General features: G+C 36.1%; 1 protein-coding gene across 1 annotated transcript in view; it reads left to right on the top strand.

Annotated features, from left to right (window-relative positions):
* The first annotated feature begins 13,498 nt into the window (after positions 1–13,498).
* The window catches only part of LOC107728634 (FYVE, RhoGEF and PH domain-containing protein 5-like), a 43,315-nt gene continuing 31,684 nt past the window's right edge, over positions 13,499–25,129 (top strand). The window contains exons 1-3 of the mRNA XM_016538890.1: positions 13,499–13,988; positions 14,970–17,674; positions 23,658–23,775. Coding sequence (XP_016394376.1) covers positions 13,983–13,988; positions 14,970–17,674; positions 23,658–23,775 — 2,829 coding nt within the window. The 5' untranslated portion in view covers positions 13,499–13,982. The remainder of the gene's footprint in view (positions 13,989–14,969; positions 17,675–23,657; positions 23,776–25,129) is intronic.

Raw genomic sequence — 25,129 nt, 5'->3', positions numbered from 1 at the left:
CATCGACCAGAGCGAGAGTGAGAGCGCGCCCATCAACGAGCTTCATCCGGCAGCAGCGCTGCACGGGACTCTGTCAGGAAGAATGTCTCTAAAGAAAGTGTGTTTTTGGTTGTAAGGGAAAGATAACTTTGTTCAGCTTCCTAAAGAACCCAGTGTTATGTAAACAGTGGATACAGTTTATTTTTTCGGGGCAGCAACGGAGTTTCACAAGTGTGTTTGTTGACAAACATTTTCTAAACAAGGCCCAGTTCGACGCTGGATTTTTGCACATCGTTTGATACTGAAAGATGGAGCAGTCCCAGCTATAAAATATCCCGGTCATGATTCAGAACTGCAGACGGTAAGTGAAACAGCATCAAATTTGTGTTTTGTTGGCGATCAGCACAAGTGGTCGTCACTCTTTAGCTCCGCCCACGGCGCGCCTCCAGGAGCTCGGCTGTTTCCGGAGAGAATCGTAAAGCCTTATCTTCTTTTATAAATATGATCAAACTAAAGACTTTTTGGAGATATGAAGGATGCAGTACTACTCTATAGGTACTCAAGATTAACGTGAGATTGGGTGAAACTGTGTGTGTTATGCCCCCTTTAATGTTTTCAAAAAAATAATAATTAAAAAAAGTTTTTGTAATCTTGTAATAAAAATGCAATAACTTTTCTGCTAACATTACGCACAGACTGTTGAATAATGTTAACAAAAAGCCAAAAAGCTATTTAGACATTAAGCAAATTTGTTCCAGTTATAATGCCAAAAGCCACATTTTTTACCCATTTAATCATTCAGTTCCCAATAAAATCAATTTCTGCCATATTTTTTTCTTTTTTGATAAATCCAGTTTCACTCGAAGGTGTCACATCACAGAAGTAAAATGGGTTTAAACTGCAATTAACTTTGACTTTAACATTTAACTATGAGAGAAACATCTTTGACAGTGTTTCATGATTATAGGTATCTTTAATGATGTCAAAAGGAATATCACTCTTGGGTCATATGTTATTTTATTTTGGACTATTTTAGGCAATTTTAGACTGTTTTAGATTATTTTAGACTGTTTTATTTTAGACCAAAAGCTAGAATAACTACTCAAACGTTGTTTTAACAAATGCACATCTGTTCTGTCTCCATTCAGGTATATTTTTCTCTATTTTTCTGTGATCCAATCAATTCCTAAAACATAAAATCAAATCCCGCTGTGTTTTTTTCTTGATAAATTTCTTGATAATGCAGTTTCACTTGGAAATGTCACATTACAGAAGTAAAATGCTTCTGCAGTTACTGTTGACCTTAATATTAATTGTTAGATAAATGTCTTTGTCAGCGTTTCATAAATATATAGACATGATGATTTTCTTTAATTATGTAATTTAAGGAAAATCATTTTTGGGTCAGTCACAAATAATCAACACCAAATCCCAAATGCAAGCTTCATAATTTTACTATTTTATTTTAAAACATCTCTTTGGGTTGATTGTTAGTAAGGGCTAGCATGATTAAAACGCACACAGGCCCTGGAAGAAACAGTGTGAAACCTGGTTAATGTTACCAGTGTTTTGATGCATTTGACAGAAATGCTTTAGAGAGCATCAAGTGTCTTATCGCAGAACAGTTTCCTGTCATGAAATGATACTGCCAAAAAGGAGCCTTCAGTTCACACTCCATTTGCAGGCATCATAACAGGACACCACAGTTATCTTCCGTCTGTCTTTCCTATCAGTTCGGTGTCATGACTGATGACGTTCAACACCGATGGAGACAGAAGGCCTTTGGCTTTCTCTGTGAACACCACGACCCACTAAATCATCACAGCCGTGGATGTGGAGGCTATGAGTCTGGGATAGTGTAGGTGTTGAGTGCCAATTGTGAATACTACATTTGCTACTGTCAGTTTTATGATCACTGTATGAAACTATAAAAACAGCAATGGCCAGTGTTAGTAGCTATTGTAAAGGAATGCTGTAAAGTAGAGTTGATCTCTGTAATATTTAGAAATATTACACTTTGGACTATAATCATAGATCACTGTCAGAGGTGACAATTATTGTAAATCCATAACTGCTTGCTAGATTGGACCCTCATGAGGTTAAGTTTTTTTCTTTCAGCAAATGGCCAGGGAAAGGAAAGGAAACCTTGTTCATCCACCACTAAATATTAAATGTGCCAGTTTATTTGCATACATTTTTAAAGGTATTTATTTTAAATAAATGCTACTATTATGTTTTTATTTATTTTATTTATTTATTTTGCCATAGGGCACATGTCTGCACCCAGTTTAAACCCTGATAATTTTAATAATTTCCTTTTTGCAACTTTCTACCAATAAACATCAAAATTAAATACATAAATTATCAAGTAAAAAACAAAACAAAATGCATTAAAAATATTTTTTAATTATGAATACAATTATTAAAGTAGATAAAAATAAAATATATTAAAACTGTAAATAACAAATAATTCTACATTTTATTATTAACAAAAAATACTAAATTTTTATTGGTCACACATCTTTTTTTGCTAGTTCACCAAACTTGACCTGTGGGCCGTTTTATTCGATTTAACTAACCTCTGCAGGAAAGAGCATCTTTTTAGTAAAGAAACATTATTTTCTCTGTTATTGTTATGTTTGCTTTGACATTTAAACAGTTCAAACGGACACATTTTTTTACCATACCCTTGGACATATTTACCCTTCAGTAAACTGCTGGTGTCACATGTGAAACGATGAAAACAGAGTTAAAGATTCCAGATATTTTGTGCAACAGTGGAAAATTGGCCATCTAGTTATGAGCAGATGCACACATAAACTATCAAAATGCAGCATTTATGAGAAAACTATTTAAAAAGTCATATTATATTGCTTTTGATGTACACAGTGGCTGCAAGGGTAATGCAATATTCAGCAAAAACATCTTAAAGACGCTTACAGTGGGTAACATCATAAGCTGGGTGGCCAGATATGGTCATTAATCACTCTAATCATTATATCATTATCCCCACCAGACACCCTCTCAGCATGTAGCACGGAACTGAAAATGCTGAATTTTGAGCTCGCATGTGGTGATGGCTTAAAACACAGTCATGACATTTTAATCATATTTTAGTCGAGGTGAAATACAGGTCAGTGTTTGAATCAGAGCAAATCCGTCTGTGCAAATCCCAATTTTGTCTAATCTTTCCTTCAAATAACACAAATATTTTACTTTTCCTCAAATGTGTGTCACTGTGTGGAATAGCAGTCATGCAACCATAATCCTGTAATATCCTGTAATTCTCCACTGAACAGTGCTTTTCAATAATGCACCAAAAACAACATCCACAGATCTGCTAAACATACAACTTTAAGGGTCTGGTGATAATGATATGTGTGTAAATCAGTGCAGTTGTAGTACAGGTTCACTGCATTTTCATTACTGACTGACTTCTTGCTTTTAATAATAGGTTGAGGGTCTATTTGACATATCTGTGGCAGTTATAGTGGGGAAATTTATCAAAACGTGCTGCTATTAGGAAAACCTTTCAAGCAAGGTCTTCTGATCATTGCAGGTCCAGAAAGCATGCTTACGGTTATAAAAGAATTGAGTAAAGGTTCACAGTGTGCTTAGAATCAAGATAAAGTTAGTTTACAGCAGATCGATCTGTAGGAGCCATATATTAACTCCACTCATCATCATCTTTACGTTTGTTTTCTTGTTAGCTTTTTGAGGATGAATTCTTTTAGGCACAGTAATCAATACTTGAGTGCTTTAATGACAGATTTTGATACGTTTTTAGCTGTTAGTGATATAATTCTATATTTTATAAAATATAGTACAAAACATTATTATATGTATTATATTATCAATTTTTTTATAATATTATATTAGTATTTGAGTATATTTAGTATTAGTAGTTTTTTTATTTTAATTTAGAAAATTAAAACATGGTAAATGGCAAAGCGACTATTATGCACATATTATAATGTATTATTATAAAATATATGCACATAAATATAATGCATAATAGATTATATGGTAATGATGTACATATTAGATTAAATTGAAAAAAAAAACATTTTTTAAGTTTAAAATTTGACATTTAAAAAAATTTGTGTTATTATATTATATTATATTTATACATTTCAAAAAATTTTAAACAACGTACATTTAAAATTAAATGAAATTGAAATCAATTAATTTAATTTTTAAAATAATATAATATAATTATATTATATTTTTCAAATTTTACTCTGGTGATTATATGGTCTCTTCAGCTTAATATATTTAAGTGTACCTCACAGCATCCTAACACACTTTGGCTCATAGTTGATTGATCTGAGCAGAGAGGGAAGCTGAGACAAACGCTCTCATATCCCCACAGTAAAGACCTTCTCAGCTCCAGCTCACGGCAGTCGCTTCATTCAGCAGGTAATTAAAACCACGCTATCTGTCTGAGACATCTCCTCCACGTACTGCGACACAGCAAGAAAGCCATTCATTTCCCTTTTGTGCACTCCATGGTGTTATGAACAGACATTGTTGATACATTAAAGGGGGGAAAAAAAGCCTTTCTCCATATGTACTCATGATGCTGGAGTGCGTGTTCTGAAGATCTGTCTTCATTTCCCCAGTTTTGACCCCAAGCCCAACCCCAAGATCACGAAGCGGCATAATGAAAGATGCATTTGGTGCTAAGATGAAAGATGGTGCTAATGTACTGCTGTGGTCTTCCTTTCCATCATTGAAGGGGAAGATGTTGCCAAATGTGAAAAAAGAAAAAAAAAGAAACAGTTTGAAATGCAATGTTTTATGTGACAGCATAAACACAAGCTGCAAGTGAGAATGGAGGTTCAATATCAGCTCAATGGACAGTATGCCCTGAGGATGGTTTGTGTGCTTTTATGGGTTCTTCTCCCCTTCAGCATTAGAAAGAAAACATTATGAGACTCGTAAAAATCATGCTGTTGTTATATATTGTGAGAACCCCTACAGTGTTTTAAGCAGCCGGAACAGGCTTGCAAGCTGTTCTAAGAATTGGAAATAAAACATGATGAGTTTGTCAAGTAAAGGCCCTCATAATATGAGAAGTGTGCATTTATTGTAGTTTGGTTAGTTGGTTAGTTTTAAGAGTGACTTTCTTTTGAACATTTAATTTTGTTTATCTATGGTTGTTCTTTTTATTGCTTTACTTTCTTGTATTTAACGATAATTAAAATTTTCTATATTTTGATCATTGCTTCAATTTTTGCCTAAGTTTTATTATTTTATTTTGTTTTATTGTTTTTTTATTTTATTTGTACTGTATTGTAATTGTACTTGTTGCTCATTTTCAAACAGCTGTTTACTTCTGCGACTCACGGTTTTATGAACTGAATCAACTTATCAACTTAGGGCAATACTTTAACAACATTCCACTTCTTTTTTGGGCTCTCCTTAGTTCGGTGAATACTAAGATTTTCAGTTTGCTATTATTCACAGTTATGATATGACTAAAGATAATATGACATGTCATTTGGACTGCTTTTATGGTGCTTTTGCACTTGGAAGTTTAATTCCCCATTTACTGTAATCAGTATTATTTTAGTAATATTTCTATACTATTACAGTTTATATACTATTACTAATATTGTATTATGTGTTTTTGTCATTATTATTATTATTATTAATTACTATTTAGGATTCATTATTTTTTTTTCAGTTTTAGTTTTAATTCACTGTTGGTTTTTATTTATTCCCAGTTAGTAATTTTATTATTTCATCTCAAACTTTTGTTAGTAATCAAAGTTGTCAGTCCAAACAGTGATTGTGTGCACATAGCCTACATGATTAGCCATTTCCAGAATATGAACTGATAACATTATTGTGTAATAAAATTATTCCATAATTCCTAATCTGGATAAACTTTATAATCGGTCTAGAAAAGGTCCATAGCATAAGCACACACATACAAGCTCATGAGATTAGTCCATGTGTGAGGTTACTGTGAGTGTAAGATGTGTAAAAGCTGCCACATAAATCAGACATGTTTTAGGTTGGAAAAAATGGGGTTCAGGCTGTTTCAGTAACCCAGTATAATGTGTGAAATGAGCCCCCAGTGCTGGCTCAGCATTTCCCCTGTGATTTGTGCAATAAACTGCAGGTAAATAATAGTCTTTCATGTACAGTATATATATATATATATATATATATTGTTTTTTTTTTGTTTTTTTTACCTATATATTGACCTGTAGTGGTAACACTGCACTTTGGATGGTTAAAATGTCTTTTATTAACCATGTGTGAAAGTTAATATACTATGACTGTATTATATTGTTTCTTTGAGGTTTACAGTATTTTCTTCTCTCTTCTCTCCTCTAGGTCAGTTCAAGGTCAGTTCAGGTAAACGCAGCAGGAGTTCATGGCAGGTGAAAAAGCCCACATAGAGCATCCCTCACAGAGACAGTCATGGTCACAATTAAGCTTTATGGCGGCAGTTCATGAGCCCATGGGCCATTTGTTTAGACCATCCTCATCTAATCATCAACGCGTGATCAAATTTGTGAAGCTGACTCTTGCAGAGTTCCCCTCACTTTTTGATAATGTCTAAATGTATTCATAGAGCGCCCATGGGCCTAAATGTATTAGCAGTAGAGAGGTTATAAATGAAGTAATAAATGAAGAGAAGAGAGTAAAGGGGAACACAGTCATCCACTCCTGTAGTGAGCCCAGCTGGCACCAGCATACAAACATCCAGTATTAAAGCTTGTGCGCCTGAGCACACACATAAACACAAGCATACAAAATCAAAACAGTTGCTCAGAATCTCCTTGGAGCTTGATATGTGCACACAAACTCTGTATAAACTGTCAAATAAACTCCCACAGCAACCACTGTTCCCACCAAAAGCTCACAGCACATATATGCTTTTATGGGTGGCCAAGCACATGGACTAGTTTTTAATCTTACCTTATTGCATGGGGTCCTAGGTGTGGTGTATCTTTTGACAAGATGAACAACATAATAAAGGGGAGGTTTCTTTTTATGTCATCTTTATTTCTCTGTCAGTTTTTCTTTGTATTTATAGCTGATTGACTGATTTGTCCTATTTTCTGAGTCTCAGCTTTGTAAACAAGTAAACAGTCGCATCACAGAGGTAACATGTAAAGGCAGAGTACAATACAGACTGTCTGTATTTGACAGAAACTGATTTTTGACTTGTGTTGCCATCACAGAAGAGCATCAGTGCGACACATCCATCATGTGACTGAGTGCCGCTGATATTGGTATGTAAGTTAAGAAGCTCATCACAGAATGAAGAAGAGTATGATGAAATCACACTTAAGCAGTTTGGATGGCAAGTCTTTTTTGTTGTTAAAGGGGAAGTTCACCAAAATTTAAAATAATTTACTTACTCTCAATGGGTCCGATTTTGTTTTGGTCCCCCATGACACTTTTGTGTTTCACAGAAGAATGAAAGTTAAGGTCCGTTCAAACCTAGGATGATAATTATAAAGTTTTAATAATCGTTCTGACTCTAAGAGAATAGTGGAGTCTGCACCATAACTACAACAATAGCAACACAGAGGAACAATATTGTTGGAAGTATTTTTCAGAAGTCATTTCAGTTTTTTTTCCCCCACATGATGAACACTAATAACATTGGCAGCCGATTAGAATCTAGCTGACTTTAATATACTCAAGCATTTGAAGTGGCAGACCAACCGTTTTTGGTGTAAACAGCTCTTTATACAAATTTGGAATTACATGAGGGTGATTAAATGATGGCAGAATTTTCATTTTTGGTCAAACTATTCCTTCTTACTAGGTTTGCTTATAGAAAATGTTGTCATGTTTTCATCAGTGTGAACCTTTGTCTGAATTTGCACTACAATGCAGATGCACTACAGATTAGATAAACTAAGCTAATCATATTAGTATGACACTGGCACAGTTATGTTCTTAACAAATGCCAGAGACGTTTTAATGCATAACCATTTAAGTAATCAGTGTCCTGACATCTAGTGGATAAAAGGTTCTTGCTAGTGCCCAAATGTGTTCACCATAATACTGATTTACTCTATTGGGAACAAGGGAGTGTATTGAGACACAATTTCGGCTAAATTTTGCCTGCAAAAAGGTGTATTGTCAGTGATGAATGAAGCGTAGAATTCACTTTCAAACCAAGCAACTTTCTGTTGGTCAATGCGAACTTGAGCCAGATAGAAAATCGGTGTGGGGAAATCTTTCGCCTTCACATAAAATTCAAGTGGATTCCTATTGAAATGGCTAGATTTGCATGCAAGTATTCAGAGATGTGAATACACCTTATTTGGTGCAATATTTGGTGACCGTGACATCCTATAATAATGATGTGAAATATACTTTAAGATGGTGTAAAAGTATTGTAGAACGAGTAACAGATTGAAATCACAGTCTGTACCAGTCCAGCATCACTACATTATTAATGGTTCTGAAAAAGACATGGACATGAATAAAAATTCAGCGAAACAGTTCTGCTGATGTGCTGCAAGTGTGCGCATAAAGGATGATCTGTCATTGCCTGTTCATCCTTGACTGTATGTTCAGGCTGGAAAATAATGTGTATGTGTGTTTTAATGTGTATAAAACAGGCAAAGATGACCTCAGCAAAGGTTGTTCCATCTCATTGAATGGACTCCTGAGGGAATCCCAGCAGAGCACTGGTGAGGGTCACCTTACCTTATTGCATTGCATTGAACCTTAGACTTAATCAGGTTCCAATAATCTCATCTCAGACATATCAGCTATGTTTCAATATTATGGCCAAACTGAGTTTTGCAGAAAGGAATTGTACAGAGTGTTGCATTGATTTAACAAAAGTTAATAAAAAGGGGCAGGTGTGAAAGTGTTTGGATTGTGGCACTAATTGCAGCCCATTGTGGAATTATTGATTACTGGCTCATCAATAAATCTGTTTGGTATTTATCTTCTGTCTCTTTAAAAGTCTGAATCTGTCCTACCTCATTCCCAAAATGCATTGATGATAATGCCGTTCTGACACTGTTTGCTCTTGTCTTGTCCCAAAATAATTTGGATTCCAAAGGATTTATTTAGTCAAAAACAAAAAAGTGTTAAAAAAAAAAAAAAAAACGAGCCTATGACAATCACCCATCTGTTGTTGCGTAACACTCTGCAAACCAGCTAAGCTTGTTTTTTTTGTGTGTGTTTTTTCATGGGAGCTGGGTAAAACATTCCTATCTGTCTAATCTGTAAAAGTCAAAGGCTTTGGAAACAGTTTTTATCATTAAAAAAAAAACTGTATATGCAAGATAATGTGATATTAATTAAATAAAAGACCACTTAGTTTAAGCAAGTACACTTTTAAAAATTGCACTTTGTAATAATGTCAAATTAAAAGTTTTACTTCCAAGTACATTTTAGATCATTATGTTCTAATAATCTTTAAAGAGAAGTTGTTCTCTCAAGAAGTACACATACATGGGTGTTGACTAAAAGCTTTGCATTCTTGCAAACTATAATTACAAATATATTTAAATGCATTACAAGTTTAGAAATATTTTAGTTTACTAATTCTTGTCAGTACATTTGGCAGTACACTTTTCAAAATTGTGGCAGTACACAATTTTCAACCAAAACAAGAGAAGTAATTATGACTTCATTTAACTGTATTAATATAAATCTCAACTACAATACAATTTCATTTAACTGCAATTAACTGTCTTAAATTACATTACGTTCACAATTAAGTGCATTTTATTTTAAAAGCATGCTATAGTGCACTTCTTTTTCATAAGGGGAATGCTATAGCTACTTTATTTTATTCCCATTTCAAATTAAGTACAATAAATTCACATCAAGAATTTATTGAGAAACGTAATTTGCAAGTTAGCATGATTGTTATCACCTTCCTTGCTTAAGATGCTTAGATACATGGGAGCGGCTGACAGCCAAGGCCAAAAGAGGTTAGAAAACACAGATATTTTTAAACTTAGTATCTGTATCCGTTCAGTCTCATTTGGCTGAAAGATGTGAAAACAGTCACAGGAAAAAGTAAATCCAGACTAGGGGACTTTTTCACAGTGGTATTGTTCCCCTTAGGACCTGCAGAACGAAAGATCAGCAACTTGGTCTTACTAATCAGCTTGGAAATTATTCTTTTGCACAGACCTGTGTTTGTTTTAGTAAGTGTTGAGCTAGGGAATCCAGCTCTTGGATCAGAAGAAATATCATTGCGGCCTAATGAGAGTCTCTGTCATGCTGCACTGTGCGGAACTGTAGGCGCACATGTTTGTGTTTGCATCAGAATACTAAGCAAAACAGAATGTGAAAATGAATGTGACGGAAAAGGGCAGCCAGGCACTCTGCATCATTTTTCAAAAGAAATCAAGCTCTCCGGGGTCCATAAATCTATTGTGCTAAAGGCTATAGGCTAGTGTTTGACTGGCCCATTGTGCAGCGCTTTTAAAGGCCAAGCCACAAGCCTTTTTATGAGGCTTCTTGAGACTTTTATTCATGACCGGTAAATCGATGTTATTACAGTGCTGCTCTGAGGATTGTGTCTTTCTGAGAAGGGTATGGAGGCAAAACAAGAGACTTGTTATCAAGACCTGCCCTCCTGCTTAGCGTATCACACCTGCTTAAAACCTCACTAATCACTCTATCTCTCCCTAAGCAGTTACTTAAGTTAATTTTCTTGCTCTCAGCATCTGAAAATAGCAATATACCTCCTTGACAATAAGACTTGAAATGAGTAGCACTCACTGACAGTTACTTAATTGCATCACCTGCAGTTTTGACTTTTTTTAAACAAGCAAATGCAACTTATGAAATTAAACGTTTTATAATCAACATAATGCAACCATTTTAGAGTACTGGATTTTAAGCTACTAATGATATTAGTAATAAATAAGAGCGTTCATAATAAAGAAAATTACAACTTTTTAAAAGAAATCTTTTAAAAATCTAGTTTAAAACACAAAGTTCTTTCAATCTGTATTTATGTTGGTTTTACATGGTTTTCAAAAACCAAAAGTGTAAATTAAATGACTCTAAAAATGTCACGTGGTGTAGCCAAGTAAAATGTAGAACATATATTTCGTTCATCTTGAGTACATCAGTGTATCTTCATTATTTTCAAAAAATGTTTTATATTTCTTTTTTTCTTCTACATTTTTTTTTTTTTTTGCTGCTGCATGTTAGTTGCACCACAATTATTTTATTGGTTGCACCACATGGCTTTGACTTTGAGGGTGATTTTCCCCCCCAAATATTAATAAGCGTAATAATAATAGTCATAATAACAATAATAAAATATTATTAATTATTGTTATGTGTTATTAAATATTATTAATATTAAATCTGAATATGGATAATATAAATATTTTCAGAGAAATAATAATGGAAAATTATGCCAATAATGGAAGGTTTTCAAGAACCTAATCCCTTAAGACTATATGCTCCAAAAAAAACAATGAATAGGTCCGGACAAAAAGTCATTGACCCTATTAATTTATATGAACACAAGGTTAAAAACTACTGCATAACAGACTCTTACAGACTGCTCTATAATATTTAACTACATATATGCATTCTTCTATAACCCTGCATGGCCAGCAGTGTGGTATTGATTTGGCTTGAGAGGTCCTGGACTCCACAGGGAGTGCAGTCTTTGTTTGCTATTTTTGATGAAGTGCTGACTCCTGGCTTCACCTGTTTTTCTCTGGAAGTGTGGCATTGGTCGAGGGACTGGGGGAAGGTGAGAGTGTTGTTTCTGTAGCTGTGCTTTTGAGTTGCCTAAGAGTGCTGATGCCATTTTTTCTTTCATGTTATCTTCTAGGGGAATATAACTGTCTGACACCTGGAGATCCCAGACTGGAGTGGAGATTTAGCGCTTAAACGTAGTTTCTAAAAGGCTTTGCTTTTTTTACTTAATCAGAATTGCTTAAGATAAATTGGTGGAAAGTGGCAATAATTTAAATTTTGCAGACATATAGAGAGAAAGAGAGATAGATATGAAGAAATTAGTCCTGTGGAGTTATATATATATTATACGTCCTATGGAATTTGCCACCTAATGTTTGAGTGTTTGGCTTGTGATATAAGCTGTCAACATGGAGCCCCAGGTGGCTGACAGTTTTCTCTCCTGAGTTTCAGGACTGTTGTCTGCCCTTGAACATCACGGCAGCTACTCAGCTGGGGGTTATCTTGTCTTACAATTCTGTGTTCATTAGGCTTCAACAAAGGGTCTGTCAAATAATATCTGATTTGGTGGATAGCCTATATGCCAAAGATCTGTCTGCATGGATGTCTTGGTGTAAAGGAGAAGCTATGAAAGTAGAATTAACAGAATTATATTTACACTATATGTTTAGAATTATGATTAGACTACAGTTGACTTCCAATCGTTTTACTTCCACAGAATATAATTTGATTTAATTTTATTGTTTGCATTGATTTTGAGTCAGAAGTGTCAGGCCCATATCTTGAATTTTGAATGCAACATCCATACAAAAGTCCACACAGAATTGTTATTTTTTTATCATTAAATTGCATGATTATTAGGTAAAAAGTGTCTGTGCAAAAATCTGTGACAGAAATGATCCATTCATGCATCTAAATTTGCGTAGTAAAATTAAGTCATTCCTTTTTGCAGAAAATTTGCTTTAATAATAAATGTATGATGATCATTGGCTGTCAAGGTCAGTTGCAATTTTGGTTGGTGTATTACAATTATAATAAGTAGAAACAGAATTATTATTATATGTTAAATCAGGATTTAATCCCGGTAACATTGCATGCCAAATTAAAAGACTAGCATCAATTATTTTTTTCTCTCTCTTTTTTTATTCATGTAGTATCTTGCATAGGGCACCAACTGAGTCAGGACTATCACTTGCGGGACTTCAAATAGCCTACTTGGTGCTACCCCTGGGCGTCCCCTGTTTGGATTATTTATAAGAACTGTTTTTGTCTAAAAATACTCATTGAATTAGTGGTCTCCTATCAGTGTGGAGATCCATTAGGAAAAATACAGTCTAAATCTTGAATGCAGTAATTCCACAGTAGAGTTAACAGCAGCGCATTTGTTCATTTGTTGCTAAGGAAGCATTGCCTGTTGTGTAGGAAAGAGGGATAGCAGTTTCCTGTTATGAAGAGAGGTTTTTAAAGAGCTGCTTTCCTCCAATCAGGCAACAGATGAGCAAAAAGGAAGCCTGGCCAAAAGCATTTAGAGCAAACTGTTTTAGAACCTGTTTTTAGGAACATTTGATTACCCAAATCACAAGAAATATTTTTTGACAGTCTTTGATAGGCTACCAACAAAATTACTGCATTTTTATGTTTTTTAGTTATTATTTTTATAGCTACAATTAAGCAGGGCACAGTTAACGTAATGTTAAATATTCTGATATAGCTAAAGATTCAAGCCACCTTTTCTAGGCTATAAATCTAAATCGAATGACAATGTGGTGATACAAACCCACTTTGATTGGAAATTTCGAGTTAGGGTTTATTGTATTGTATTGTATTTTTTTTCTGTGAGAACAAGAAATTCTGTAAAATATCCTCTAATAGGGGACACTGAAACATACCATCTCGTGACAGCAATGGAACAGCTGTTTGTGAAAGTGCTGTACGCCACTGATGGTTATTGATTTTAGATGTTTTTCTCTGAGGTTTCGGTCATCGATCCTTGTATTCCCGTGAGGGAGACTCGCTGTACCTCCTCAGGAAGCGCGCGGAAAACACCTTCAGTCTCCACGCTCAGACCGGAGCGCGAGCGCATCTCTTCTCATTCCTTCAGGCGGGAAGCGCGCGGTTCTGAAGAGACCTGCTGCAACAGTCGCTAATAAAATTGATATTTTTTGGAAGAACGCCGTCGAATAAGTGATGAAGTGTTCATTGTTTGTCAAGTGTTCATGACAGATGTCATTGGAGTAAGTTCACGGCACCTCTGGATATATACTGTTGCTTCGGTGGAATATCAAGGAATAATGTGGAAATATTTCAGATGCCATGGTGGATGACATCCGACAATGAACGCCGGTATGAAACCAAATAGAGTAAACTTTTCACTACAGTTAAATTATGTGACTTTTTTTTTAGAATGTGAAATCTAAGGTTAATAGTCAACAGCCAGATCTGTCCACAGTTTTGCAGGGTATTTTATGAATGCATACATTATACTGAAAAAAGTATATGGCATTAAGAAGTAACTGACATAAGAAGTAACTGTTTGTCCTTTCATCCTGTAGTAGTCCTTGTAAGCAAATATTGAAAATGTTATTATAGTTCTCCACAGAACGACAATGCTGCTGTATTCATTGATTTTTCCTCTTAATTTCTTATTTGAATAACATAATTCACACACGCATACATACACATGTATATAATTTTTCTATTCAATTAAAGTGAAATAACTGAACATAAATATAGGAGCCCGAGCCTGATGAAAATGCAAATTTTAGAAAAACATTTCAGATGGCACTTATAGGCTTTTGCATCTAAACTATTCATATATATATATATGTATATATGTATATATATATATATATGCTCTTAATTTATGTTAATTTAGTTTGTCCTGTTCACTTTCAGCTGGTAGGACTAATTAGCAAAGCACTTTAAAGCCCATATCTGAGATCATGTACTGATGGCTTTGCACATTGAAGAGTTTGTTTCTGCCTTTATTCCTCCCATTGTGTTTAACCATTTGTTTTAAGTGAATTCTTGTTGCATAATTCATATCCTGTTATTTTGCCATATATACGGCTGTGAAAATGCTGTTTAGTGTGAATGGAGTGAGCATATAATCACTTCATTATGTTATAAGTTCAGAGGTTGCAGTTCATCAGTCAAATGATCAATGTAGATCAATCAATATGCCACTTTAAAGGAGCAGCTGAGCTCATAATGGCATAGTGTCAGTCAGTTTGTAAGTTATTTCACTTATTTCTATTGCAAGGTCAAGGATATCCAATTCAACATTGAAATGTAATTTTCTTCTCTCTTTCTGTTTGCAGATTTTTAGAAGCAATTCCAAACTTATCAACCAAAGACAAAGCCATTTGACTATAACTGTGTGTTCCACCCTGATGTCAAGGCCTTGTCCCTCCACCCGAGGTCCTAAACCTCCTGTGGCACCCAAACCAAGGCAAGCCTCTGAGGTGAGCCAAAGCACTGTGAGCAATGGGTACATAACATCCTCTGATAGACTGGAGCTGAACCATGATAATGAATCAGATGTCACACAGGATGAAGCAGATGCATCCAGAGAAAACTGTACGGATGATGACGTGGACTTATCTGACAAAGAGTTTACTGTAAATTATGAGACTAACCATGACACAAGTTGCTATAATGAAATAGAGGAAGAATTACAAATGGCAGTGGATGAAACAGTGGGAGGTAGGATGGATGAAGGTAAAGTTCATCAAGCCACTGAAATACAGCATTCAGCCTCTTCAGATTTATTGGAAGTGGTCGATGAAAGTCTTGATTCAGCAGTTGAGGACCACAGCAAAAACACTCATGATACCAAGCCAGCTGAGAATGGAGAAGATGCTTATAATGTACTTGAGGACACCTGTGCATTTTCTGAGAATGAGACACTCATTAAAGATCAGCCTGCAGGTGAATCTCAAAGTCCGTATGAGGAGATTCAGGACCCATCATCAGACGGTTTTTATTGTGCCAATGATCAATATGAAGAGGACACTAGAACAGGTGCAAAATGTGTTCATGAGGCACAAGAAGACGAGACTGGACTTTCTTCAAAAGCTACAAACTGCAGTCAACCCTCACTATGTGAGGAATACCCTTATGATGTCATTGGCACACTGGATGACAACAGTACTTGGCAGGCTGAACGTGCTACCAAAGACCCATCTGGACGTTTCAGGTTTGCAGAGGAGACAGAGGATGCATACGAGCCCTACTCTGTCATAGAGGTTGTGCCAAGTGATTTGACATGTACCTCTGATCCAGAAGCAAGATGTACTGATGATGAGTCCAGCAATGAGAAACCAATAGACTCTGAGATCGCAACAGAGGGAACGTCAAACCAAGAGCCTTACTATGTATCATCGGACGATGTGGCAGAGTTAGAGCAGGAACAGGTGAAATTAGAAAATGGTGTCTCTCAACCTGCTTCTGAGGGTCAAGAGATGGCAAAAAATGAAGAAGTGGATGACTATGCTGACATCAAAGACAACGATGGTGACGATCAGCAGGTGGAGTGTGTGTCGTCTGAAGATTACGTCGAGATAGGAGATGAAGATGAGCCAGTAAACTTGGAGAGGAAAACCAAGTGCAAAAGTATAAGAGAACGATCGGCTAGAAGGGGACAAGCTCATTTGAGTCAGAGGAACAGCTGCCAGCCACGTCTCAGACTTTGCAACATTACTGTTCCTGCTGACTTGGATGTAGGCAGAACTCCAGAACTTACAAACCGTGTGGTTTTTGCCCACACCACAGAAGCATTTGAAGAGGGCATCGAAGAGCTGGACTGTCATATTGTGCCTTTCTTTGAGGACTCTGACACAGAAAGTGACGAACACATTTACGAGGAGGCTGGCTTCGACTCGGAGGGCGAGAATTTTATCTCTCTGGACAGGAAGAGCATTGTGACGAGATCTCGCTCGCTTTCTGGGAAAGTACCTGGATATGTTCCTGAGACTGTGCCTGAGGAGACGGGCACTGAGTACCAGTCTCACGACTACTACACTGTGGCCTTGGACCAGAATGGAGTTCCACATCCCAAGCTTTCAGATGAAACAGAGGCAAACCGTGTAATTCCCTCATTGAAGCCAAGGCGCTTTCTTCTTTCTCCTCGTTCGCTTTCTGTTGAGGGCAGAGATTTGCCATTTTCAGGGCACTTTGAGGGTGAGAAATCTCCTAGAGAGGAATGCAGATTGCAAAAAAAAGATGACACACTTTCTTTGCCCTGTGTGATTACTTCCTCTGGAAGCTTTTCTCAAAGAAGTCACCAGTCCTCCAGTGGTGTGTCGACACCTACATCTCTAGTTGATATCCCACCACCCTTTGAGTTAGCTTACATAACTAAGAGGCCTGTAACCAAAAGCTCTCCTTCACTTCTAATCCAACACGAATCTCCTGACAACCCCAAAAAGAAGAAGACTTCATTTAAACGTTTCTTGGCTTTAAAATTTAAGAAAAAATCCGAAAGCAAAGCCCGTGGAGATGGCAGTGTCCGCTCCTCCAGGTCATCATCTGAGTCTAGCCACCATGGGCCGATTCGGGTGCTGGAGCTTGATCGAAGGAGTACAAGTGGCTCCCCGCAGCTTCAGTCTCTTGTGGGAAAGCCACAACGTAATTCAGAAATACCTACCACTTTTCTGCTTTACAAAGAGAGGCAAAGAAGGCAAGGTGCACCCAAGAGTTATAGCAACAGGGGTATAGCCAGAGTGGAGTCTTTTGAGGACCGCTCTCGGCCCCCCTTCATGCCCCTACCCCTCACTAAACCACGCTCCATCTCCTTCCCAAGTGCAGATACTTCTGATTATGAAAACATTCCTGCAATAAGCTCAGACTATGAGAATATCCAGATTCCACATGGACGACCCACTCGGGCAGTCACTATTACAGAGTTCTTCGATGACCACAATCGGACATCAGCACCTGCCAATGAGAACGATGGCTATGTGGACATGAATAGCTTTGCAGGAATAGAAAACAAGCCCACCACTCAAGAGCAAGACCCTGAAAGGTATAGTCAGGTTTTTATACAACTACGTACTTAAAATGAACATTTTCCACATTGGTAATCGTAAAAAGGGATCTGAAACAAACTATATTAGGAAGACATATTTCTGTTTAAGTCATCAAACTCTAGCATAAGATTGTCTAGAGAGTTATATTTTGAACGCTGAAACACCTTCCTCTCAACACAATGGCAATACCATCACACAAGTCTGGAGGAAGTGCTGACCAAAACAATGTTAACAGGAAATTAGGCAAGTGTTTGGTCACTCTGATAGCTCAGCTTGTGCCTCTCTCTGTCTCAGAATACTTTCTGTAATATTCCTGGCTGAGTAAACAAGACTTAAAATATTACAGATATTCTAGAATATATAATGAAATATTGGAGAGCTAGATACAGTATACAGGTTACAACAAGATGTTGTCCAACTTGATTGTGAAAGTGATGTTGCTTTTATGCAAAATAAATAATAATAATAATAATAATAATAAACATATTTGTGTATCATTATGCAAGCTGACTTGCCAAACACTTAGGTACCGTGTTGCACATGTGGTAGTGGAGCAGCCTGTGGCGTTGAGATTCATGGGTTGGAAAGATGGACTATGCTTGCAGGGTAGCTTATCTGATTTTCTCATTTGCAGGATTTGATGGTACATTTGTTGGAGTACCCTATCTGTGTGAGAAAGAATACAATGCAATTGTTTAATGATACAAATAGTATGGGAAGAAAGTGGATTCAACGTTAGGGCTATTTTTCACCTTTAATGCAATGCTCTCACAGCCTGATGCAGCTGAGTGGAGGGGAATAGATGAGAAAACCAGGGAGAGATTTATGTCCTTTGGGTGAGCATTTTGGTAGCATGTAGCGTTATTAAACCAAATTCCCCATGCGTGTTACTTTTATTGGGCTTTTGGGAGATTTGAGGATTTACAGAGGTTTAAAGACTTTCTGACCTTCTTTTCACTGTATGACCCTCTCTGCTCTCACTTTGCCACCCTAGAGTCATCATTAGAAACCTCTGCTCGATTACCTCCAGTGTAGTCAAAGACCCTGACTTTTTCAAGTGGCCTCTGGGTAGCTTTTTAATCCGATTTTCAGAGAAACAAGGGAAATTTCCAGAATTGCTTTTTGGTATATTGTTAGTCTTTCCATTGTTTATTGCTTATTCTGCAGTTTTATAAAAAAGGTATTTTTCATAATTTTATGCAGAATGGGAGAAAATCTATTTTTTTATTGGCTCTGTAAAAAAAAACATGTATCCAAATACATCTCACTTGACAATATATAAATATTCACTTTCTTTAGATTTAAATGTTATCGATGATGCATACATTAAGCATTATACATTTACTTTCTTAAAGCTCATCTGATAATACAGATGTCATGCTTTAATGCAAAATAAAATCCATTACTAGAAGTTAAATATAGTGATAGCTTGATATAGGTTCATATGATTTTTTCCCCATGGAAACATTTGGAAGTTACCCTGGGCCATAGTGTTTATGTGCCACACTTTTAAGCATCCTCCATTATTCAGAAGATGATATGGGAGCCAGGGACCTTTTTCTGGTGACATTATTGACTCATTGTGTTGCTGTGCAATCTAACAGCATTGCATGTTTGCAAATGGGCCTATGTGTCTGCACCATTAGCCGCTCTGTGTCCCAAGATAATCCTCCGTCACTGCTGATGTTCTGTCTGTTTTTGTTTGTCATATTTTGAATGCTTGCAGAGAAAATTTGACATTGCCTCTTTGGTGGATGGAGACACAATGACAGTAAACTCTTGGTGATTGATTGCAGATGCATAAAAAGAATATTTTTTCATGCCTAAGCCAATCAGAGGAACGTTTTATACTCATTGCTGATCTCAAAGGACAGTGGGTAGTGTGAGAGAATGATTGAGGAAAGATGTGAAAGTCCTTCAGCATAATAGTGTTATAGTTATAAATAGCACTAGTGTGTTTAATATTGACTATTAAACCCCCTATATTATGAAATATTTGTCTATTCATATTCTGAATAATCATTATTTTGAAAAGCATTCATGGGTCAAAGACAAAAAGTACAATAAACAATAAGTGTAATACAGCTTTTTAAATTATATTATATTATTACTTTGGCTCTTCATTTTCATGGCACTTATAATATTATTATGCAATAGTTATAGAAAAGGAAAATTACAACAAACATAGCATCAAACATAACTGAATTGTTGTTGTTGTTTTTTCAATACATTAGAAAGTGTCCTATTTAATTAAATAGTTTTCTGTGCAAAAAATAAATATCATATGTTTTTACCATAATTTACAGAAAACAGCCACTAAAATGTCATTCAGGGTAACGGTCTTGTCGGCATATTTACCACAACAATCAGTTTATGACATATTAAAAAACGAATTAGTTTTACCCCAAATACTTGTAATTTTACATTTTTAAACTTTGCCACTATCCCATTTTGGCCATTTGTCAGCAAGATTTAAAATGCAATAAAATTTAGTATGCTCACTTATTTGTATATATATTTTAATACCTACAGGTCGAAATAAATATGTTGTTTAAATTTTTACATAAATATAGGTGTGTTACACTGAATGACAGTGGAACATTATTTCACCCACAGTTTGACATTTTATTCTCCCAGAACTTATTTGAAACCTTTCATTTTAATTTAATTTAATTTATGCATTTAGCAGACGCTTTTATCCAAAAAAAACTTACAGTGCATTCAGGCTATACATTTTTTACCAGTATGTGTGTTCCCTGGGAATTGAACCCACAATCTTTTGCGCTGCTAACACAATACTCTACCGCTGAGCCACAGGAACACTTTACTTGCATTTAATGTGCTGTATATAAAATCATTTTTGTAAAACTTCTGTTCATGCAGACATTAAAGGGGTCATATGACGTTGCTAAAAAGAACATTATTTTGTGTATTTGGTGTAATGCAATGTGTTTATGCGGTTTAAGGTTAAAAAAACACATTATTTTCCGCATAATGTACATTATTGTTTCTCCTCTATGCCCCACCTTTCTGAAACGCGTCAATTTTTACAAAGCTCATTGGTCTGAAAAGCGAGGTGTGCTCTGATTGGCCAGCTATCCAGTGCATTGTGATTGGACGAAAACCTCAAGCATGTGACGGAAATGTTACGCCCCTTACCATACTGTGATGCCATGTCCCGGCCGGAGCGACGAGACAAAAGCAGTATTATATTATATTATATTATATTATATTATATTATATTACTTTGGCTCTTCATTTTCATGGCACTTATAAAATTATTATTATGCAATGTTTATAGAATAGGAAAATTACAACAAACATAGCATCAAACATAAAAAAGAGGAAAAGAGTTTGAGATACTTAGAAACATATTTTGAAACATACTTCCAGATAATTGAGAAAATAAGCATATCTTTTCATATACGTTCTGAGTGCCTTCTGCATTTTGATGCTCACAAAATTGGGTGTGGATCTGGCCTGGTCTGGTCCGGTCCGGTCCAAATTGGGCCTGGTGCCCAGGGCTTTCAGGTCATTGCCAGGTTATCCCAAGAGGGGACGCACCCAGCCAATGAGCCTCCATGCCGCTGTTTACAGGAAATGCAGGACAAGGGCGAGGAGACAGGGTCAGTGGGATGGGGTGGAGACAGGCAATACCGATCTCCCAGACTTCCCTGCGACCCAAACAACAAGGCGAGGTGTGGCAGTCAGGAAAGCAAGGCTACCACAACGATGTTGTTGTCATCGTTCCCAGCTTTCTCCATCTATTTTCTAATATTACAGTAAAGGCAGGGGCCATTGTTTGACTTGAATAATATTTACAATGTAAATATGTACACATATTTGTCAGAAGGCTGATCATCTGAACTAAATGTAACCATTTTAAAAGCAATATTTAACATGAAAGATAACTAAAATGATTCTGAAATTATGACTAAATAAACAAAAACCCCATTTAGAAATGAAATTAGACCCTTTTTGATCTGTTCTGAATCTTAGCCCCAGCAAACTAAAACCAAGCAAGAATATGCATCTCTCAGTTCACACATGCTGCTCGTCACTCTCTCCTCATCTGCATTCAAATACGTTTTGTTAAATGAAGTCTGGTAATGAAGTCATCTCAGCGATGCTTATCTTCTATAATAGCACTATTACACAGATTCAGACAGAGAAACACTGGGGTTTCTAATATATATGTTATTATCAAGAGTTTAAATCAATTGAATTACATATAACAAGCCTCAGGGAAGCATCAGGCAGTAGGACATATAGGTGTGTTATAGGAAATCATTGCACTCTCTGTAATTTTCTGCAGTAAATTTAGCTCATGGGTACCTTAAAGCAAACAGTTTAGAGAAGTACTTTGCTCCATAATTGCTTCTCATAAATGGTAATGTTGAAGTATCAGGAGGATTGTGTAAATTGTCACTTTTGGCAGATGGAGAGATTATGTACAGTAGGATTGATGCACGTTTTTACATAAAATTTTCTGACTTTTCCAATGCCTTTTTTTGTTTGTTAAATTAGTATTTTATTACATATTTTATATTGTACTGTTTCTTTTGTGATATGTTCATATTGATTCATTTGTTTTACTGGACTATTTTTATTTATTAGATTATTTTGTTGTATTATTTCATTGTTGTGTTGTGACAATCCCCTCTGCACGATGCAAAATCCAGATGCGTTCATAAAAATATCTCAGTTTTATTTGATCCTGGAGAGCTACATATGGGTAGTTTCAGTTAGAATTTATTTGAAAGTTGTTTCAGATGAAAGAAGCTTGTTTTGTCTTATGCTAACCCTCAATCCGATTTCACTGAAAATGGAGTCCTCAGCTGGTGAGATCACTGAAGATTGTAGTGACGTCCTGCCAGAAGGCCCCTATATGCTTCATCTGGGGCCTCTAAACGAACTGTCACCTTAGCTCGCCCAGTTCAGCTGGCTATGAGCAATGATGAGCAATTTCTACTTCCAGCTGCAGACATTGTGTGTGTGCAGTGTACAGTGTCCTTGAGTAGTATGACACCCAGCTGGGCACCTCTAAACCTTTTTTTGTACATTGACAATATGCACACACACTAACTTTAATTGCTTTGAAATTTGATTCTGTTCAACAATTTTTTAACACCACTAATGCAAAAGACAGAAGAGTTGCTTGCTAATGCCTGTAGATAAGTGTAAGCACAAATGCACTCAAGGTTTCCCTTATATGTGCTTTTGAATGTACCCTCCACAGTATATAAGCAGCTTCACTATGTGCACATTTGCATATCCTCAGGGCTATCTTTTTTTTTTTTTTTGGTTTAAGTGCTCACCACAGGATCACCAAGCCAGCCCTTCATGCCCAGCCGTAAATGTCCTCGCAATCTGGCCCCAGCCATCCGTGTTACTACTGTAAGGAGGAGCAGGAGAGAAAAAAATGAATTGTTCTCACCAGGTCTTGTTTAAATGAAGAGGGGGAATTTGTTTCTCCTTGGCAAAGGGTAATTTCTGCTCGGCTAGACACCAAAGTGCCCTCTAATATAAAACATTGTGCTTTGAGAGGGTTCCGTTGTTTTTGATATGGAGAGTCTGGCTGGTTTGTGATGTTTGCCACATGCAGTGTTCTGATCATAACTGTTTAGTTTCTCTTCAGGGGTCTGTTAGTCACAGCTATGATAGTGGACTTTGTATCAGTAGAGATTAAATATAAATGTACACTTTATATTTAGGATTTTTAGCCAAGGATAAAGGCAGAAAGCTAAACACAGCTCATTAAAGTTTCTGTGCATGAATGATGTGCATGATCTCTAAAGAAGAGACTTATTAACCAACATATAAAAATGGTCCAAACATGGTCTCTTTCAAATTAAAAGTGTACAATTTCCATAATACAGGGTCAAAATCCAAGGTCAAGTGTTGTGTGAAAGCCTACAGTAACTTACCCATTGTGATCATAGTACATTTAACTCTCTTTCATGTTTCATCTGTTCACAGTGACTACACTGAGCCATTCCCTGTTTGTTCTGTGTCTGCCACTGTGTCCAATGAAGAAGACCATGGATACACATCTGAGGAAGAGGACGGTTGTGGAGACCACTGTCATGACCGACAGGTCAGCTGTTGCAAATATCTAGTGCAAATATCCTAATGTCAGAGCTTGCTAGACTATAGTGGTACATACACAAATCAAGGTTCAAAGGTTTGGGGTCAGTAAAATGTTTCTTGAAAGAAATTATGCATTAAATTTATAATGTTATAAAAGATGTTATTTAAAAAAATTATGTTCTTTTGAAATTTCTATTATTCAAAGAATCATGAAAAAGATTAAGCAGCACAACTGTTTTCAGAATAAACTTTTTGAGAATAAAATCAGCATATTAGAATGATTTCTGAACGATTATGTGACGACTAGAGCCATGGCTGCTGAAAATTCAGCTTTGCATCACAGGAATAAATCATATTTTTAAATATATTAAAATATAAATTATTTGTTTTAAATTGTAATAAAATTTCACAATGTTACTGCTTTTACTGTAAATTTAATAAAATAAATGCAGCCTTGGTAAGCGGAAAAAACATTTAAAAAAATCTTACCGACCCCCAACAAAGTGTATTGTCAAGGGTTTTGAAATTCAAGGTCTGAGAGTCTGCAGAAAATTTGAGAGATAAAGAAATATTTTTAATTATTTCAGTTAAACATATTGCAACATTGATTTTTCAGGAATCACTTACTATACAGTACTTACAGTACAGAACTTTTAAAACCCAATACAATGTACATATTATACACTATAATAAAAATATAAAAAATACAAATATCACAGTATAAATGGGTCTTTAACATATTTAGCTGATTTTATATTGTAAGAAGGCTTAAACTCTGACTGATATCAAAAACTTTTATAAACCCCTGTGTTATAGCACACAGTCTGTCTGTATGATCTTACACTTTATGACTATGTATACACTTTTACTGTAGTACCTCTTCTAACCTTTATAATGTTACCCAAGTAATCACAGCTTTGCATGCTAAAGTAGATCAAAACAAGGACCCTCCCTGTTAAAGGGTTAGTTCACCCAAAAATGAAAATTAGCTTGTGTTTTACTCCCCCTCAAAGCATCCTAGGTATATATGACTTTCTTCTTTCAGACGAATCCAGTCGGAGTTATATAAAAAATTGTCCTGGCTATTCCAAGCTCTATCATTGCAGTCAGCGGGTGTTGCAGTTGAACAGTCCAGAAATTGTCAAATAAAGCTTGCGCATTCATAATAAAACGTGCCTCACACGGCTCCGGGGGGTGAATAAAGGCCTCCTGTAGCGAGAGAAAACACTTTTCTCTCACTTCCGGTTTCTGTCATACGCGGAAGTCGTTCCGGTGGATGTCGTAACACGTCGGCGTTGCGTGATTAGTGACGAATGCGGAGAGAGAACAAAACAAAACGCCGGTCACGAATTAGAAGTACA

The sequence above is a fragment of the Sinocyclocheilus rhinocerous genome, unplaced genomic scaffold (genome assembly GCF_001515625.1).
Source record: "Sinocyclocheilus rhinocerous isolate Xijiao unplaced genomic scaffold, SAMN03320098_v1.1 scaffold757, whole genome shotgun sequence".
Lineage (NCBI taxonomy): Eukaryota > Metazoa > Chordata > Actinopteri > Cypriniformes > Cyprinidae > Sinocyclocheilus > Sinocyclocheilus rhinocerous.
This window is presented reverse-complemented; position numbering and strand designations above follow the sequence as displayed.